The 20,947-nt window shown below is 44.9% G+C and overlaps 1 protein-coding gene across 17 annotated transcripts in view; it reads left to right on the forward strand.

The window, feature by feature from the left end:
- The window catches only part of LOC119437274 (ankyrin repeat domain-containing protein 17-like), a 190,046-nt gene that overhangs the window by 8,866 nt on the left and 160,233 nt on the right, over positions 1-20,947 (forward strand). For all 17 annotated transcript variants that reach the window (XM_037704331.2, XM_037704318.2, XM_037704327.2 and 14 more), the window contains 5 exons: positions 6,048-6,219; positions 9,794-10,245; positions 13,272-13,416; positions 14,727-14,960; positions 15,353-15,495. In XM_037704331.2, coding sequence (XP_037560259.1) covers positions 9,907-10,245; positions 13,272-13,416; positions 14,727-14,960; positions 15,353-15,495 — 861 coding nt within the window. In that variant the 5' untranslated portion in view covers positions 6,048-6,219; positions 9,794-9,906. The remainder of the gene's footprint in view (positions 1-6,047; positions 6,220-9,793; positions 10,246-13,271; positions 13,417-14,726; positions 14,961-15,352; positions 15,496-20,947) is intronic.

A 20,947-nucleotide genomic window follows, 5' to 3' on the forward strand; every position in this document is an offset into this window, starting at 1 on the left:
AGTCAGGTAATTGAGAAGGTGTCAGAGTATAACCAACCTGTCTATGGCTTTCATAGATTACGGAAAAAGCTTTTGATTCAGCCGAGAGACCAGCAGTAATGGAAGTATTTTGCATGGTTGAGGAGCAGATCAACCATACATGAATATCTTTGGATTAAATATCTAGAAATACTTTAGTTACCATAGCTATTTACAAGTGGAAAAATGCCACTGAAAAAAGTGTGTTGGGCAAGAAGACAACGTCTCCTATGCTATGCACTTCATGCTTCAAAGAGGCAGTTAGACTGGGAAGGATTGATGCGAGGATCAGAGGGGAATATCTTGGCCACCTGTGGTTCGCAGATGACATTATCTGTTCGGCAACTCTGGAGATGACTCAACCAATTATTGAAGGCCATAACTGTAAAAAAAATTTTATGGTATGTTTGAAGATTAATATGGCAGAGGACTAAGGTTAGTTATCGACAAGCCTACCAAGTGAGCATGAGTTTGGGATTGGTAGACAGCCTCTGGAGGCTGTGGAAAAGTAAATTTATCTAGGCCAAGTAATCACGGGGGGGGGGGGCTTGGTATTATCTGAAGAAAACTTTCGCATGAATGAAAATGGGTTGGAGTGCATATGGCAGACATTCCCCAAGTAATGACTGGCAGCCCACCAATGTCCTTAAAAACAAAAGTATACATTGAGCGTATCCTACCGGTTGTAACCTATGGGGCTGAAACTTGGAGAATAACAAAGAAGCTTGAGAAATAATAAGCGTAACATTAAGAGACTGCAAGATGGCAGAATGGATTAGGCAGTGAATGGGTGTAGCTGGTGCTCTGCATGAGAGGAAGAAATGGAGTTGGGTAGGTCTTGTAATGCGTAGATAACTGGTGGTCTATTTGAGTGACGTAATTGGTTGTGGGAAGGGAAATGAATGAAATTGAGGGCAGCAGAGGATTAGCTGGTGTGGTAAGAATGTAAAACTTACAGGCTGGCTTAGGATGGAGTTGTCTGATGCAGGACAGAGGCATACAGTCGCAGTGGAAAAAAAATTAGCATAAGTGACTGGCGGCCAGAGCGGCAAAATCACGACATTCTTTCTGACAGCCACCCCTGCTTTGGAAAATGGAATGTGCCTTTCCGGATACTAGTCAGTTGTGCTGCGTGTTGTAATTTTGCCGCTGCGGGGCCCCCAGTCACTTGTGCTAATCTTTTTCTGCTGGGCCTGTACATTGCTGGGAGAGGCCTTCATCCTGCAGTGGACATAGATAGGCTGGTGATTATCAGTTATTGCTGCATGTTGACTGTAGGAATAGTTGATATGCCAAAAACTGGTAAGTGTACTTGTCCACACAGCTCTTCTGACCTAACCAATATGGCAGGCGTCAAGCTAGAATCATAGAATGTGTCAGCGTGCGGACTGGTGCTGTCATTCGTGCTGTCTCTTGGCTTCGAGAGTGCTTATTTAGCGGAAAGTTGGCCACCTTGGTTAGGGCAAGTCAGGTGCGCAGGAAAGCCTGTTTGTGGAATTTCACATATTGTCTTGAAATGAGAGTTTTGGAACTGGGTATGGGACTGGAGAAACTCTGTGAATGAATAAGGAAGCTTGTGATTGGATAATCCCCCAGTACTTTCATTGATTGTGGCAAACTTAACTGCAGTTGCATTATAGTGAATGTTTGTAGAAAGCATTCAAGTATAAAAATGTATGTCTCCCTAGCCCTTTGAAGAAGTACCCTGATCAACAGCTTCGTTTGAACCTCAGGCTGAATCTCTCAGTATTGCCTCTGATGGTGTACAATGTGTACCCTAGATGGTGCCATGAATCCTTCCTCTGTTGGCCTGCCAAGAAGATTGACTGCGGCACAAAGAGATGCCTGGGTAGTCTGCATTTGTACTGTCCGAATCTTGGACACTGTTTTTAGAATTCCACAAGGAACAATGTTAGTACAAGAGGGGACCCCATGTGCCGTGTATGCAGTGGCATCTTATGTTTTGTGCGACTCAAGCTTGAAAATGAGAGCCTTGATTAGCACAGAAGCATCCCCTTGTCTACTACTCTCTTGGGTGATGCTAGCTAGTGGAGCCCACATACCCTCGTATTCAGAAATGCATCGTAATTTGTAGCCCATGCTCGACTTGATCGAAGTGACGCTTGGCGTGTACTCACCCCAGATGGTCATTGCATTTCCTTCGGTGCATTCACGACAGGCGTCATTTAAATAAAGTCAAGCGTGGGTTTCAAGGTAAGATGCACTTCTGAATACGGGGGATAATGTCACGAAGCCAAGCAGAAAGCATTGCATGGCTCTGTTGGGAGTTCCTAAAACAAATACCAACAGGGCCTTAATCTATCTGATCGGTAGTTATTTCACGTCAGGAGTACGAAAGGCACATACTTTTCTAGAAAAACATTATTTTTTTAAAGAAAATTCCGCATCTAAGTCTCCCCATAACTTGCAAAGCTTTGTGTAGTGATTCAAATTTCAAGATTTTTAATGGGTCAGTAACATGTAAATTGTCCTTAGTCTCCATTCATTAGTCAGTCAAATCTACATTAAAACTGTGTTGTAGACTTGTCTCTGTAAAAATATTGGTGTTAAAAGCTTTGCATAGAACACATCTACTGGCACTGCTTAGCTACAGTACTTCACAGGAGCAGTGAAAGAAAATGAGAGCACTGCTGGTATGTGCGGTTTGTCGCTTTTTTTGTTTTGTTTGTTTTTGCGGGGCAGTATGAAGCAGATACCATTTTTATGTAGCTCCCTCATGAGAGGAGAGAAAGACGTTTATTAAATAAAAGAAATTGTGAAACCATTACAAAATATTCATGCATGCCTTTAGTAAGTGAGGGAAATGGCAGTACCTGCAACTGAATGAAGCCGCAGTCATTGCCGTATTGGTGTCACAAACTCTATACTGCACCACAAGTTCAGTGTGAAACTTGGAAGGAACAGGGGGTCCTTTAGCGTAGATCATGGATTTTCAATCTCATAAAGCTGTATTGCTATACCCGTGGACAAGTTTTTGTGGCGCTCGAGGAAAAGCTATGGTGGCAAAGCTTCTTCACATGTGTAACTTTGTCCAAGTGATCTGGCAGAGTTTGCCAGCGCTTTCTGTTATTGAAGTTTCATTTTATTGTAGCAGATATTGAATCAGTGTAGCTTGTGCTTGTGATGGTTTCGCATTTGCCAAAACATGAAAGAGAATAACGAAAAAAATCAAATTCAAATTTAGCACTGAGTGATGTTTTGTCTTCAATATACGTGCTGCAGTACAAACGTGAGTGAGACAGTGGAAGTATTTTCAGGAGCACTGTCACTTCTGCGGTTCGCTTCCGTACCTTTTTCCTTCATTTCCACAGAATGTTGTCTGTGATTGTAGGGGAAATGTTCTTTCTACATATGGTGCTGTTCACTAGTGTGTTGCTTGGTTTCAAAAACGGAGCACAATTTTTTTTGGTTTCTTTTAAACCTTTCTACTTTTGCACATATTCATAGTGTGGGCCCATTAAAACTTCAGTAGGGTCTGCCAGTAGCTCACCCAGGATCTCTGCCAAGGGGGGGGGGGGGGGGTTGACAGTTTGCCAATACCATCTAAACAGCACTAATTCGATTTCTTCACGGGAAATTGTCAAAAAATTCACTTTTTGCGAGTGTGCAGACGATTGCGCGTCTTACATCTTAGTTGCAGTACTCAAATGCGTAAGGAAAGAAAAGGGGTTAAACAAAAGGGGGGTCAAGTCGGCCTCAGGGGGGCGGGTTACAACCCCCGAATCCCCCCCCCCCCCCCCCCCGTCGGTGCGCCACTGGGGTCTGCAATTGTCCTTGTTTTCTTCACTGTTCTTGTTTTGACCCCAACAATTTATACCAATTGGCCCAAAATACTGGTATATGTCCCATTTTCCATGTTATTAAAACATGCACAATGGGTGTGCGCAGAAGTGATGTCAAGTTCAAAGAAAGGAATTTCATGTAAAAACTGCGCGCACATGCTCGATTTTCTTGTGCACGTTGGATACATGCTTAGTGCACCTGCATCTAATATGTATTAGCTTACATTACAGTGGGGTTCAGTATGTGCTGCAAGAAAGCTTGGCTTGCAGTACTCCAAAGTGGAACAGTAGACCCGCTTCGCAGCTTTTTTAAAAAAAATTTTTAGTTCTGTGAGCTTCTATGTAGGCAGCACATCTGGTTGCCTGTAGCTGCAAATAAGCCTGTAGAAATGTTGACTTTTTTCCTTGCAAAATTTGCTATAAAAGGTTACAAGAGAAAATGATTGATCAGAGTTTTTAAATTGGGACTTCACATCTAAAACTATGTGGGCTTTGTGTAAAGCCTAGCATAGGTATAAAAGTTCGTTGCAGCAATTTTTGTATTTACACATCTGATAGTAGCTGTTCCTTTTTTTTTTTTTTCGATGGATAATATCTGCCGAGAATAATTTGCAACTTGAGCTTGTGTAAGTAAATACTGCAAATTGGGTGTCGGGAAAATTGCAGCAATGCAGGTAGCTGTGTGCTCTTGACCTACGATCATAGGTAGCTGTGTGCTCTGGTCTTGTTTCACGTTAACGTTTACGTTTTGTACAAGTAAGATGATGTCGGCTGTTAATGTGTTGGTGCATATGCAAACCGCGTGCCCCGAGTTTTATTTCCTGCTGCTGATGTGCTGTTGTCAATGCGAACAAGAGATCAGGCGGTGTACTTTCAGAAAAGTGAAACTTGAATCTAATAGAAAAAAAATACTTCTGTTAAAATTTTCAAAGCTGCTGACAGATTGACGATAGATTAAAGTGCCAAATTTAGCATTTAATTTAGGCAGGAAATAGCAAGGTGCCCGGCACTATGAGAAACACTCCATCAGTTTAGACTGGTAAAATATTTTTTAAAAGCTGCATTTCCTGTAATTTTGAGGCAATAGGTTGATTATTATAAAAAACATGTCAAAGTTGTAGTATTTTTTTAAATTTTGTACCGAAACACCAGTGCATCACTGTAATGTCATGAACTTAAAAATACTTTTTCACAATTAGGTTATTGCAGCTCAGTACAAGTTTTCTTAGAATTCAATATAGTACATCTTAAACTAATAAAAAAAAAAACTATGCCCGAGCAATGTCAGAGCAAAGACTGTCAAAATTCATAATGTCATGGTGAGCTGAGGGCGGTGTCAACTTCTATGCGGTGACCAGTCTTTAACTTTTGTGCTTGTTTTTTTTTTTTGGCCTACTGAGCCTCTTCTCACGATAAGTGTCGTCTTTGTTTCATATTGGTGAAGGGGTATTTAACAGTTCAGCCTGAATTATTCTTCTCTTAAGAGTCAACTACCTTTAGTCAAAATAAACCAAGAACAAAAGAAGGCACATTGGAAGCATCGGGAAGAGCGTGTGTGTCCAATGTGCATTATTTTGTCCTCGTGTTTCCCTGCGCTCAACCACCATTATTCCCATTAGTGTCCCTTTAACATGTGTGTTGTGCAAAGGTGTGTGTTCTGTCTTTCTGTGAAATGGTCATACACTTCTTGCCTCTGCTTATAGTGACTTTTATTTTTCGGTTGAGCTGTATTCGTGATGCTGGTAGCTACTTAGCCACATTGTGCTTGGTGCATTTGAGGCATCACCACTTTAGCTTTAGCAGATGGGCGCATCTGTGAATTCTGCTATAAATGGCAAAAAAATATATCTTGTTAAATATTGCAATAGAAACAGCCAGTGAGCATGCAATTCATTTGACGTTGGTGTGCTGACAGCCAATGGCTTGTTAACTTTGTATGTTTGAAGACTTTGCTACTTATGCTACATGTTTCTGCATATTTCTGCCAGGACCACATTGCTGGCTAGTTTTGCCATATAGCAAGTGATGAGGGTACTGACAACAGTGATATCGGCTTCAATGTAAACTGTCAGTCTGTGTATAGCTGCACCTTTGTCAGTTAAAGCTGTGTACTTGTGTCCACCTTATTTAGGGCATTCTGGGAGCTTGCCACTCTAAGTGCCACCTTTGTGAAAGTTGTCCCAAGAGTGGTGTTTGTAGTGTGACTGTTGGTACAATGAAATGCAGGCCGAGTCATTCATCTTGGACCCAGAAGAGCTGGAGGAAGAGCGCGTGCTGGACACGTCCAAGTTCCTGCTAAGCTCATCGGAAGGTGGTGGAGGCGAGAGCCCTGACCTGCAGGTGGGCAGCGTCGATCCCGACACCCAGGCGCGCCTTGAGGCACTGCTTGAAGCCACAGGTGGGTGGTTTCTGGGTGGTACGCTTTCATTGTTTCACTTTACTGCTTGATGCCAGGTAAAAAGTTTATATGGCATGGCATGGGCTTGGCACATTCTTCTGCTCGCTTGAGAAGCAAGATTTTATGCGAGGCTTGTGCAGTGGGTTGGGGGGGGGGGGGTGCAGCTTTTGGAGAGTGAGAGAAATGGTCAGATTTTTTTGAAATGAAACCTTTCGTTTATCTAGGTGTTTTCCTGTGCATTCCGAAATTTTTGCTGGAACCAACTGTAAGGGCATAAAAAGAACCATTTCATCAGCCAAGGTGACAAAAATACCTTTGTGATCAGGAAAGAACAGCTTATTCAGGGGTCTGTGTTTTGGCAATGGCACAGTGCAGATTCACCATCTCGGTCTCTATGAATTGTTTTTTTTATTAGTCTTCTAAATGGCCAACTCAACTTCTACTCAGCAGAAAAATATGCGTAGACTGCCAGTTTCAAGGTTCAGCAAAAGGAAATGACCGCTTTCTATTGCTTCCCATGCCATGGGACTCCGGCATGCTGTGTCACTGGCCTGACATCTAAGAACATCCAGTGTTAGAAAATACAAAAAACAAACAGCACACACCGACACACGCATACATGCTCAAACATGAACACACGTTTGCACACACACATTCACACACATGTGTATGCACGCATATGCAGGTGCACACACACAACCAATATATCGCATAATATTTACATATGCAGAAGTGACTTTAAACGACAATGAAAGCTACTTTAAAAATTTTATCAGTAATTAGTTTACAAGCTCAAATGCTCAGTGTTTCTGAGCCATGTGTTTGACCAGATTCTTCTTGCATCATAACAAACTATCCTGAAGTGGGAGGAAAAGATGCATATGCAAGAAAATAAAGGCAACAAGGAACAAGTGCCACTGGTTTTAGTAAGTTTCCATTTCCTGATTCTGTTCTTGCCAGTCAATTCGTCTTCATTTGTACTGTTTACCAATGAACTTTGGAAGCTGGTAGCTGTTGTGCCATCTGAAATGCAATTTTTTTGAAGTCATTATTACAACTTCAGAGTTGTGTGATTGATTTTCAGTCAATGCATAGGCACATACTTTCTCTCTTGATTGGCATTAGAAGATCATTGTGTTGAGGGCATGTTTCGTACAAGCAGAACATTGTGCCGGCAGAACATTGTGAAGCTAAATGGAAACACATGTTTAGGTCTGTGTGGAATTGGGAACATTGGACACAGCTGAACATATTAGCAATATGGAGTTTTACTGCTTCAGTGTACATTAAATTGTGAACCTTGGTCGACAGATGAGTGTAGTAGAGTACTGTAACCAGTGAGAAGGAATAAATGAGCATGCAGGGAGAAACTGCACTTTTTTATGCATTGATTACATTACATTTAAAGGGACACAAGAGAAAAATGATTTCACCTGTAATAGTAAATTGCCCTTCCACAATACCAAAGAAATCACTCTTGCTGCGAGAAGAGGCTTCGTAAGTCAGAAAAGCAGCAAAAATGAGACTGATGGTGACGCCGCCGCTGCCTTCAATTTCTTGCACCAGCTCGCTGTGACATCATAGGTATTGATGGTGCCTGCTAGTCTTAATTGTCTATTGGTAAAGATGTCTATTGTCTATTGGTAGAGATGAACTAAATTGTGTTCTAAAGGAGATAAAGATTGAACTTGGCAAGTTGCTTGAAAGTAAACAGCGGCTCGCACAGCAGACATAAGAAGATATGGGAAGCTGGTAGCTACTGCGACCTGGCAAAGAACTTGTTAGTGCAATGCTGATGACATGCTGCTTTGCTTGCACAAGTGTTTTGGAACTATCTATATCGGCAAGTATGCTATACCAACTTGCCTGATCTTCAGAATTAGAAATAGCACTTGTTCAGTCTGGGCAAGAGGAAAAAGGCTACTATGTAAATGTACAACTAGCTGTACTTCGTGGTGAAAACAAATTTTGAAGTGTAATCGAACACTCTCGTACCATGACGCAAGTAGCAAGTCACAATCTGTTGTTTTCGTTCACACAAAGCCCCTTGTTACCACTAGACGGCTGCAGCTTGCCATGACAAATAGATTTCTTATGCTGGATCTCCCTAAATCTGAAATGTGCTGGGAATGCAAATACACCTAGCTGCTGAAGAGTCAAGCCATCCATTTTGCTGACCCTTTTCAAAGACCCTAGCCTCACTGACACTTACCTTAGCTGTAGCGTAGCCAAAGGTGCATGCAATAGTGACGCGTGCATTTCTGCACTGGTACCACTATTGCATCTTGTGCACAGACACGCAAGCAATGTGAGGCCACGGGACCCTGTAAATTTCTGAATATGTGAGTGGGATGTCATGTTCACACACATGGTGAACCATCATGAACAGCGTGTTCAGAGTTCGAGGGGCTGACGCGAACAAGTAACATGGTAAACAGCACAGACGACGGACAAGAGATATAATTTACTATAAATCAATCCACTGTCCACTATATGGACAGTGGATCCACTATATCAATGCGTCTGTCCAGTTTGTATCGCTTGTTTTGTTGTCTGCGCTGTTAGCCATGTTGAATGAAAAACAATCTATCTTCAAATACTCATGCAAAAAAGAGATTAGTTTAGAAATTGTTGGCCGGGCTTCGTAACTAGATTTTCTAAAAACACAAGCTGTCTTGCTTAACTCTCTCGGCCTGTGCGGGGGTGTGCTAGAAAGCAAGGATTGAGTGAGGGCACACAGACACATATGGGACTGCACTAGCAAATTATGTTTATTGAAGTTTAAAGTGTTCATAAATAGGCACATTACTTTATAGCCATGTGACTGCTGAAAGGGTGCCAAAGAAGTGTTAGAGCCCTTTTATTTCTTATGCAGAAGGAGTGATTTACAACTTGCTCCTGTCATGTGGCCAAAAATGCATTGAACAGGCGGGCTGACATATAAATGACCGGGATATGAGAATACAAGAAAAATATGTGTTACAGAGATGGGCACTTGTCAAAGCACATTGCAATGATTTTGACTGAAATGAAATGGCCCATTGAGTGAAAAAGCTGGTGGCATCTGTAGCTACGAAAAAACGGCACCTAACTTCCCATTGGCTGTGATGTCACGCTGCTTACTGGCTTGGGCAGCATGTACTGCTATGGAGTCTGAATCATCTGTTCAAAGTGCTACATAATCAGCTCCCACAAAGATAAATGTGTACAAGAAAGGTACAGTACTTGCCTGGCTAACATGGCAAGGAATATTGATAGAGGTAATCTTAACTGTCAGGGCCAACTGCACAACTAGAACCATGACAGAAACTAAACATTTGTTTTTGACAATGCAACAGAAGAAATAAGAGAATGTGCAACTTAGCTGTCGGGCATTATTAAAATTAACTATGGTTTTTATTGACTGTTATTCAGTAAAGAATAGTGTTAGCTGTCACATTTCGCCGTCCCTACACTGAGGGTCAAGTCGAGACCCTGTTCTGCTAAGGTCAACGGGCACAGACATGCCCGTTGCAGACAGATCGGGGACTTTTATGGTTGGTTAGTTAATCTGAGCATGTCTGTGCGGGTGCAGGGCTGAGCAAGCTGTCCCTTGAGGGCAAACAGTTTGCAGACCCGGAGGTTCTTCGGCGGCTGACGACCTCAGTGAGCTGTGCCCTGGATGAGGCGGCGGCTGCGCTCACGCGCATGCGGGCCGAGCACGGCGGGGGCGCCCCCCATCAGCAGCAACAACCACAGCAACAGCAGCAACTTCAGCAGCAGCCACAGCAGCAGCAGCAACTGCAGCCACAGCAGCAATCGCAGCAGCCTCAGCAGCACTCGCAGCAGCAACAGCAAGGATCAACTGGAGGAGCACCTGCAGCAGCAGCCAACAGCAGCCGGACCCTGGCGGAAGCGTGTAGTGAGGGCGACGTACGTGCCGTGCGTCAGCTGCTTGACGAGGGCCGCAACGTCAACGAGGTCACCGAAGAGGGGGAGAGCCTGCTCTCTCTCGCCTGCGCCTCGGGATACTGCGAGCTGGCACAGGTATTCCATGGCCTCTGATGGCTGTCCTCATAAAAGAACCCAATGGGTTTCAGTGACTGCATGGCGGTTGTGGCATAATCACTACAAGTGCTAGCAAGTGCTTGTGCTAAGTGAGGGATACGAATTGACTTTGCACTGAGATGGCACTGAGGTAGGACAAAGGCAGAGCATACTCACCTGTGCTGTTATTTGATTGGTCCCAGTGCCTGAACTATCCAGCCTATCTTTGGACTACGGTGATAACCATGACCAGTGCTCAGTGGTGGAACATCTGTGCAAATTGCACCAAACTTGCACCAGACACCTGATGATGCCTGTGTGTATTATGTGTGTGTATGATGCCTGTGTGGCATGTGTTTTATACAGAAACACAAGAAAAAGATTAATACATTGATTTAAAACTTTGCATTTTTAGGGTTTACACCCTGCTGTGGTGGCATAGTACTACGACTTTTGCAAGCAGGATCGAATCCCGGCCACGGGAGCTGCATTTCGATAAAAGCAACGTGAAAAAATGCCTGTGTACTATGCATTGGGTGCACCTGGGGTTAAAGAACCACAGGTAGTCAAAATTGATCCGGAGACCCCCACTCGTGATCATTACGTTGTTTTGGCATCATCAGGCATCTAAAACTCCAGAATTTCATTATTTTTTGTTATGGTTTAAGTGAATTTTCAGCTGTAAGCAAAATAGTGCTACTATAGCTACTTGGCAAGGCACGTCACAAAAAATAATTAGGGAAGCATTCGATTAGCCTTACAGGGACATTAACTTCTGTGACTTGTACTGCTTTATGCTGATCCTGGAAAAGATCAAGAACTTATTCAGTAGTTCAGTGAAATTTAGGGATGGTATTACATTTTTGCTAACTGATTATTCACACGTGGCACGGATTGGCTAAAATTTGGGAATGCATTTCTCCCTATAGCACATTTTCGCACCTAATGGCAGCATCGATCATGGTTAAAGTGGCAGACAACCGTTAAGAGCGTGAATTAAGATAGCCTCGCTGATGGAAAGATCATGTCTCGTATTGAGTGAAACGAGCTCTGTTTTCCTCATTAAATGAACATCTTAATTTTAATTCTTCACAACAAATTGCGAGAAATGACCTCTGGCGTCCTCGCATGGCAGAAGCATGACAAAGGTAGGATGCCCCCTCACATGTCCTTTATTAGTGTACGCGGCTTTTTGGTCTTCTTTAAATATTGAAATGCAATACACTTCTATGTTTTTTCTGTAACTTATAATGCCCCGCTAAACCTTAGCTGGTTATGAGTATAGAAGTGGCGCCATGGCCTCGTAGATTGGGCGGCTCATGCTGTAACCCATTCTTGGAGGCTGTTGTGGCACTGTAAAGGCTCTGTTATACTCCGACGTTCTCGGCGGGCGGGCGGCGGTTGTGGTCGGATACGTCACGTCGGCGACGCCGCGCCAGGCTCAAGTCCGACTCTCTACAGTGCAACCACTTCCGACGCGGCGCAGCGGCCGCAGCTGGAGAAGCGCATGCGCAGTTAATGCGCAGAACGTCGCGCCATCTGTCGTGAACCCGCGAAACAATTCCATTCGCCACACGGACCTGTGCCTGTGGAGTGTCTCCCTCGTTTCGTGCGGATACAGTGCCTAGAATATATATTCTAGGCACTGTAGTGCGGATTTTGCACGCGTTTTCGTGTGAAGCGGCCATTTTGTACTGGCGGTGAGTAGCTACAGCGACGAGAGAGGGCGCTCCGTGCTGACGTGTTCGGCGCGGTCGGCGCGAAATGCAGGCGGTTCTATTCAGAGCCGAACGACGTCCAAGCGCGTCAGGAGCCGCCGGTCACGTCGGCGGTCGGGAGCCGTCGGACTGTAGAGGGTGGCGCTTCAGCCGACGTGACGTCGCCGTGCCGCGCGTGTGAACGCTACGACGGAGTATATCTGCCCCTTAAGAACTTGCACACATGACCAAAAGAGGGCGCCACATTGTCACTAGCTAGCACTAGGATTTGCAGCAGCCACAGCTGCAGCAGCTTATTACAGCAGCGTTTTATTTTTGGACTGGTTGAAAAAAGTCAAAATGTAGATGGGATGCACTGAATAGGCGTTGCTCGCAGTGTTGTTGGCGTCGGGACTCTTGTTTCTTTAGAGATTGCTCATATTGAAAAATACTGCGTACTTAAATTTCTATGTGCTTTTGGAAGTAACCGCTGCAAGTGTAACTACCGAGGTTGAGCATTTCGTTGCGCCATAAAAAAAAAAAAAAAAGAAACTGGGCCCTTAAAAATCGGTTTTCAGTCCCTTTAAAATGAAGTGCTAATTGCACATGCTGACTCTTGTCTCCTGCGCATGGTTTCGTCATGAGAGCCACGTCTACATTTTCCATGCTGTAAGATAATTGGGCTGCTCAACCCGCTGATTGCAAAAATGACTATGCTGCCATTAGCTTGGCAAGCTGCCTTGCACAGACGTTATCTTTACAATTATGAAAAGGGTCTATTTGACGTCTGAAAAAAATTTCTGCCATTGTTTTGCATTTGTATATGCTGGTTGTGCCTCGGTGCTTGGTAATCGTGCCCGTATAAATTTTTGTGTCTGAGAAATAGTTCAGCGACTCTGCTTCACTGCTATTGCATCAAGTGGTTTAGTACTTACCAAAAAAGCAATATCTTCCAGTTGTCATTTCCTTGCCAAACATACCTATCTTTTCTGTTTCCTGTGATGGTGCAGATTTGTGTTTTGCCTTACCTCTTGTTTTCTCTGAAATGTTGTAGCAGCTTACAAATTATGGGAATAAGTTTTTTTTTAAAGTCACTAAATGGTTAAAGATCTTAGAGTGGCCACATGCGAGGACAGAAAGAGGAAAAATTTTTTTGTGTGGTCATTATGCAAGGCATGACAGGTAAATTTGGCTGCAGTATTCATGCTTGTGCATACTTACACTTTCTCTAAGTGTGAATCTTTGGCTGTTTGAAATACTGTACTTCAAATTTGCATCAGTTATAAAGGTGTAGGATGGCAAGTCACTGCTGTTTCAACAATTCTGCAGTTGCTGCTGGCGATGCGTGCCAACGTGGAGGACCGAGGCCTCAAGGATATGACCCCGCTGATGGAGGCGGCCACTGCGGGCCACACTGACATTGTGAAACTGCTCATAGAGCATGGAGCTGATGTCAATGCGCAGACGGCGCAGGGTATGTGTCTCACTCTTTCTTTCTCTTTGGTTTGCATGTTCAGAGGTTGCGTGGCGAGAGGGACTGACCAAACATGCCACAATATGTCGGCAAGGTTCTTTAGGCGTGTATACCGAGGCATCCAGAATTGCAGTGCTTGATTTTAGAAAATGTCTGACAAAGGTTTTCAATTTTTTTCTCTCTGTGTAGATATTCAAAACTTAGTGCACTTTGGTGTATTACTGTGAAAGTCTTGATGTAGCATAAACATATAGCATATGAGATTTTCTAAGATCTTCATTTGTAACTTTTGAATTCCTGATTCTCATTTTTATCAAAATTTTAATTGTGCATCCCAAACTTCAGAGGGCTCATACTGAAATAGTTGAGCTATGTTCATCATTCAGGCCTTCCCAATATCATAGTATACAAGTGTGTTTCATTTTAGGTACAATCGTAGCTTTGTCGTGTGTGGGTGTGTTCAGTAACTTTTCAGCAGTATTCATCTTGTATTATGTGATTGCATATGTATTTTTTAAGGTGAATGCTTATTTTTGTAAAGAAATATCTAGCTGAGAAGCAGTGGCGTCTATTTGTGGAGTAGCTGCACCATGGATTTCAATGCCAAATTGCAATGCATTGCAAAGGGCTAATTTAGGCTGGTTGGTTGTAAAGGCAAGATGAACCTATGTCGATGCCCGTCCTTGGAACAGTTTCATTCTTTATTATGCAATTATATATGGAACATGACATGATGAAATGGTCAGTGGTAATGTTATCTTCCAAATTTTATCAGGATGGAGGCCTCATTAGCATGCATTCTTCTGTTTATAATTTTCCTCTGGTTGTATACTGATCTGAATATTTGCAAGAACAAATTTGGTGCTGCTGGAACAGTGACTTGTCCTTATGCACACCATTGCCATATGTACCCCTTGCATTGAGTTTTGTTCTACAAGAGTTCCAGAATGTGGACAGAAGGGAGGTAGTTTTGTAGCATTTCTTCAAATGCAACAATGTTTAGACATTGCATGCATTTCATAATTGCCATCCCCTTGCGCACTTGCATTACTGTTGCACTCAAACGGATGACAGTTACTTGTTGCTGCCTTGCATTGAAATGCGTAGTGGCTGGAATTGGTAGTGTTTCACTGCACTAATTTTTAGCAAATGGTTTCTTTTCCATACCCGAGCTCATGCCTGTTGGAGAGATCTCACCTTCACTGAGGTGTTGACTGGGTTTCAGTTGGATGCACATATTTGTGAACTGCAGGAATGCATAAAACTGAACATCTGAAAGAGTACTTGAGATGAAGCACCATGCTGTGCAGGGCACACGCCACTGATGTTTGCCTGCCTGGGGGGCCACGAGGCTGCTGCTCGAGCCCTGGTGGAGGCGGGTGCAAACCTTGAGGAACACAATGAGAACGGCCACACCCCCCTCATGGAGGCGGCCTCTGCCGGGCACGTGTCGACTGCCCGTGTCCTTGTGGCTGCTGGCGCCTCCATTAACACCCACTCCAATGAGTTCAAGGAGTCTGCACTCACGCTCGCCTGCTACAAGGGTATGCTGGCTTGATCACTTGTGCTCCCGATTGGTGGTGTAGGTGAACATGACTGCTGACGCTTCTTTGCTTTTGCTCATTTTAATGCTGCACGGAATGAGCCCTGTCTTGGGGAAGCTGCTTGCCAAGATAGCCATAGTTTTTGCCAACTAGTGATGTGGAACGTAAATGTGTCTCTTAGATTTGTGCTATGCTTGTGCCGTGGTCTCAGTTTTGGGGGGGTTTAAGATATCGAATGCAGACAGGTAGTGAACCCATTGCTGTGTTTTGCATCAGTCTGGACACTGCACTTTTGCTGTTTTGGTGCCCTTAAGTTGGCTGGCTGTTGTGGCATAGAAATGGGGCTGAAAAGGCTGTATTTGTTGTGTTTTGTATTGTATTTGTATGTGCAGGGCACCTTGAAATGGTGCGGTTCCTGCTTGAAGCGGGTGCCGATCAGGAGCACAAGACTGATGAGATGCACACTGCCCTCATGGAGGCCTCCATGGATGGCCATGTCGAGGTGGCCCGGTTGCTGTTGGACTCGGGGGCTCAGGTATGCTGTGCAATGTTCAGTCTTTGTCTAGGGGGGCACTGTCCGAACTTTTCAGTGTTGTGCAGTGCTCAGGCAAATTTCTTTTTTTTTGGAGGCGCAATTCAGTGATGAATGTCTCGAAAAATATTTCTATATATGCTCAAGTGTCCCGATCGTGTCCATTATCATGTTGAGTGTGTCAAAATTCAGGTATTCGTTGTTCATTTGCAACAACACTGTTTTATTAGCCAAGTGCCAGTTCTTATTTTGAAAGATCGACTCCTGAAAAGTGATCACAGATGCTGTGTGGCTTAGGAGGCCTCAATTGAAATCACGTGCAGTAAAAACTCGTTCAATTCGAATTTCACATTCGAAAGGGTAGCGAAAGGCTACCCTCAGATACCAACTTTTTTGTTTATTGAGATATCTTAATGAAAATTTCAGGATAGACTCGTAGCTAAAGCATTAGTAGAACTACAAAATTTCATGCAGTTATGTTCACTAGTTCTAAAGTTATAGCATTATGTCAGAATGGTGCATATGGTTTTCTTGTTCCAGGCCTGGAGAATTTTCAAAAGGTGCTGCAACTGTGAAATTCACTATGATGATTCCCAAATGGATACCTCAGGGCAAGACAGAGCCCTTTTTTTAAATTTCCTCGCTGAAAACTTTTAGCAGACCACCGAATTTAGTGTTGGTGATTAAGATTTTATCAATCAAATTTTGATTAAATATCACAAATCACAGACAGAATATATAAAAAAAATGGGCTTGTCTTGCCCTCAGAAATTTATTCAGATACACAATAAAAAAAAAAAAAAAACCTTCTGGAAATCTGATGAGCGGTTACAGAGATATGGCTGCAACAAGCAGCCTCAGCAGCCAAAAAAGTCATTTTGAGAAAATGAGCTTTGAAAGTTTAGACCACATATATTGGTCTAAAATGACCCAGCAGCGTAACTGGAGATGTCCTTAGGCACTCTCTTCCTTTGCCGCCTTTCCACCTTCTCTTGAGATCGCTTCTTGGCCTTCTTCAAAAATGTTCGGCTTCACTTGTAGCGGTGGCAGCTTCAGGATCGCGCTCCATTGCTCGAAATTTCCGCTCCGTCGCCGGCATAGCGCCAAGTCGTCGTTGCACAGCAGCGCGCTTTTTATCCGCCGCCTCTTTCTCCTCACACGTCAGAAACGTGTTTGCAATTGCACAGTGGACGACGCAATCGCACTGTCCGAGGCAGATGAAAGAGGGTATGTGGAAGCTGCTGTTATCTAGGGCCAGTATTTTGTAGCGATGTGTTACGCTTTATTCAATGCTAGTCTTATCATCCACCGCTCACGGCCGGCTGATCCCGTTGATAACGTTAGCGGACCGTCGCTCTGATTACTGACCAAGCGCAAAAAGGCATTAGCATCGGAAAGGCATCGCTACAAAATACCGGCCTAGGGCACTGTACTGCTGTCGATAAACACGAGACACCAGGCGCGCTCGTCACGACAAATTCTCGCGCCGGTGGAACAGGAATCACGTTGCTAGGAGCGTCGACGCAATCACTCTCGCGTAGATGAAGCAGAAGCTGCCCCATAGGAACCGTCGGTGCGGTCATCGGCGCGCGGGCGGGCGGGCGGCGAGCTTGGCCATGCGGACGAGCTCCATAGAACGCTTCCTTGCACCGAACGCATGTAGCGTCTCGAGTTTAATCGGGCGCATCGTGACCGACCGCACAACAATCGGCAGGCTAAACGCAACAACGGTCTCGTAAAGACGGTAGAAACTTCGAAAATATGCGGACGGCAGCAAAGTTAGACGATAGCGAGCACAACACACAAAGGTCGCCGGCGATGGAGGAGCCGAAGCAGACGACGGCCGGAGTATTATGCAGGAGACCACTACGTCATCGCGCCCAGCAGCCAATGGGAGTTGCGGGCTCCCCCGCGTCTTTGAGGAGCGCGCGCTTCGCCCAATCTCAGCTTCGCCTCTCAGCCGCGGGAAACTTGAAAGCTCTCGCGAGCCCTCCAATCATGAGCGATTTACGCCTCTCCCGCGCTGCCCCCGCCGTCGCGGGTGGCGAAAAAAAAAAAAAAAAAAAAAAAAAGCGCAAGAATGCACGAACAAAACAATACCAAAATGGCGGCGCTCGGTGGAGCGGTAGAGAAATGGCGTTCGCACCAAGTAGGGGTATTTTGAGCACTCGCTCGCCGCTCGAGGGCTGCCGCGGCTCGTTATAAACTTTATTTGAAATAGTTTCGCGATGAATTAGACGTTGATATTTACAGAAATTGTAGTTTGTAAGACATACTGCCCGAATATGGGATTTTCCAAAAATCGCCTTTTTCGCGATTTTTCGGTTTTCAAAGGCCGCGTCCCCCCTTAACGAGTTCGAATTAAACTGAATTTGAACTAACGAATGTCATAGCACGGGTGCAACAGCTGCGCCAATCGATAGAATTTCGTATTTTTGCGCTCAGCTGCGCCAAAACCGCGATATACGTGCAAATTGCGCCACGCTGCACCAAAATGCCCGAACGGCCGCGAAATTTCTCTGTTACGCTAGTTTTAGCGGGAAATAAAGGCCGCGTTGGCAACGTGTAGCTTGACACGCCATTACAGTCATACCAGTAGGGTAGACGAGATCCAAACTGGAGTGCCTAGATTTTGGCGTGTTTGGTGGTGAGCGCCGAAGAATATTTTCGCTGCTGGTTGCAGTGCGGCAGGTTGTATATGCAGTAAGTGCTAGCGGAGTGCGCATTGCTTGCAGCAACGAAAGCAGTTGAGTAGCAACAAGAGGTCTCGTAAAGACGGTAGCCATTGCCGCGGTGACTCGACAAGATCGCCGCCGTATCTGTGCACGTGGTCACGAGCGGAGCAGGTACGAATACTCCACGGGAAACTCGCTTGTACGGTACAGCAAGCGACCCGGCACTGACGGTGTGAGCTTTGTAGGCGACACAATGCACAAAACTAGCAAGAGTTCGGTTCCATGCGGCAACAGGCAACCGCGGTAATGAAACGGTGCCGATTGTCGCTGTACGCCGCCGAAACGCCAAAAGATTGTCAAACAGTTGCTGCATGTTTCGACTACCGCCGGAACGTCGCGACATATCGTCGGAAAAAAAAAAAAAAAAAAAAAAACGAAAGGGAACCACTCGCGAAGAAATGCATGTGTACTTTCCACGTGTTTGGCGGAAACAGTTGCGTGCAGTTTACTGCTGGGCATGGCCTAGGTCAACCGTGCACGGCGAAACTGAACGCGCGCTCCGAACAACGATCTCCGATCGCGCCCCTGCCCTTACCTACGCTGCTAATGTGAATTACCGTATACTAGCGTAATGAACGCACTTTTTTCCCCCCCCCAGAAATCTAATGCAAAGTTGGGGGGTGCATTTATTATGCGGGGTAAATTTTATGGTGTTTTGTGAGTAAGCGTTCTTTGTGAAACTGCTCCAAATTTGGGATTTAGTGCTTCAAAACGGTGTTGTTTTATTCCCGTAATATGCTGCAAATTTGGATTTTCCTGCTCCAAAAATTGCTCCAAATCCTATTTTGGCTGTTGCACCACTGCATTGAAAAACAGGCAGAATTGAGACCGGGTTGCTAGAAAGCACTTGTAAGTCACAATATTTATTGACCAATATAATCTGTAATCACTTTTTGCTTCTTTTCTTTGAAAGTGATGGTCATCAGTTCGTCTTTCAATGTGCGAAGGTGACACATAGCTTCATCTTTGCCCTCCTTGAAGTTGAAAAATAGGTGCCCAACACCAGCGCGCACCTCCATTACAGTAGCCGATAGATTTTTCGGACTTGACTGATATTTCTGCCTTCATAAATGCACCATCAGGGTTCCCATAGAGCTAATGCAATACAGTAGAACCCTGCTGATACGTTTTTCACGGGACCATAAAAAAAAAAACTTTAAGAGCCGGGAAACAGGAAAAATTGAGAAATGGTAGTAGTGTTGAACTGCACACAATATTATTTTAATTCTTACATGTGAAAAAAACTTGTAGTTTCACCCGACAGCCGAAGTATCGATTGCGATAGCAAATTAGTAGACAGCTATACAAAGTAAGATTAATAGTTTTATCGTCCGTATAAAGTTGTAAACATTTGCTTATTAACTCGATGATCGCGGAGAAGCGCTGTCAAACGCTGGCGTGAGGAATTTAAGCACTGCTGCAGAAGCGAGCGAAGGGACCTTCGTGCTGTTGTCTATCGCTTCAACGCAAACTGAGCGCCCAGAACACACAGCACACACAAAGCTACGAGGCGCCGACATACCTACACTGCGTAGACTCTGCCCCCAACGTAGATCACTTTCAAGATACGGCCCGCGAACGCGCGCCGCCGCGCAGTGCGCAGCTGATGGCCAGAGTATGCACAACGCAGCCCGCTATTCCTCCCCCCTTGCCGGTGCCTCGAGCGCAAGGGATGAAGGCACGCGCTTCCTCCTTGCTTTTCTTTCTCTCGCGGGCGAGACTTAGACGCGGTCGTCGGCTCCCCTCACACTTCACTCGCACATACAGCATACGGCGCTATATCGCCCTTGGACTTTATACGGAACATCTATGAGCCAAAACCAATTTTAGGGCCACAACGCGTCATAGACACCATCTTTAGATAGCAAATGCGGATCTCAAGGGCCATACTTTCCGAAAATACGTCATAAGTGTTGCCCCCGGCACTTCGGGCAGCCAATGCCATCGTCAAGCAACCAAGCCAAGCGACATAAAAAGTCAAAATGGCCGCTCGGGCCGGCGCGGGATGGCAGTTCGCAGCGTATGATGTGGGAACGGTCCCACAGTTGCGACGTAACAGCGGGGTTACCAATGCATTGGGTTCTATAGGAGCTGTGCCGGGACCGGCCGAAAACGACGTAACAGCCGGGAAAACGCATCACTCGGGAACGTAACAGCGGGGTTCTACTGTATTGCGACTGATTTTTTAGACGATTTTAGGTCCCAGAGTTTGATTTTTCAGATTAAATCGCTCGTTGCGAGTCACGTTATCCGCTCTTTTAAAGGGCACCATGTTGGATTTTCCGCTGGCTTGGCCAAGCTTGGCTTCCAGTGGCTTGCTCGATGGCCTCCATAATTGGCAGTGTGTGCCATTCTCTCGTCTCGGAGGCCATGCCCGCTCTTCCTTGGCTGACAAAAAGCTCCAGGGGACGGCACTTTTTCTGTTTTCTTACAAATTTCGTTCAGCACTATCGTCATAATCGCTTATTGCAGATTCCTTTTTTTTGTGTGTGTGTGACCACGTGGCTGCATACAGTTTGGTGGCGCGCAGTTCGAATTATTGATGGAGGAGCCGATGTGCATGCGAAATAACGAGTTGGTTTACCCATAGAGGCCTATGCTGCGTGGCTGTACCGTGACAGTCAGTTCGAATTAATGAGGTGCGAACTAACAAGCTTTTACTGTACTTAGTCTGGACCCAAGTTAGCACAAAGGGAGGCCTTGAGCCAGTGGAAAGAAAA

Source organism: Dermacentor silvarum, chromosome 1 (assembly GCF_013339745.2).
Source record: "Dermacentor silvarum isolate Dsil-2018 chromosome 1, BIME_Dsil_1.4, whole genome shotgun sequence".
In the NCBI taxonomy this organism is placed as follows: Eukaryota; Metazoa; Arthropoda; class Arachnida; order Ixodida; family Ixodidae; genus Dermacentor; species Dermacentor silvarum.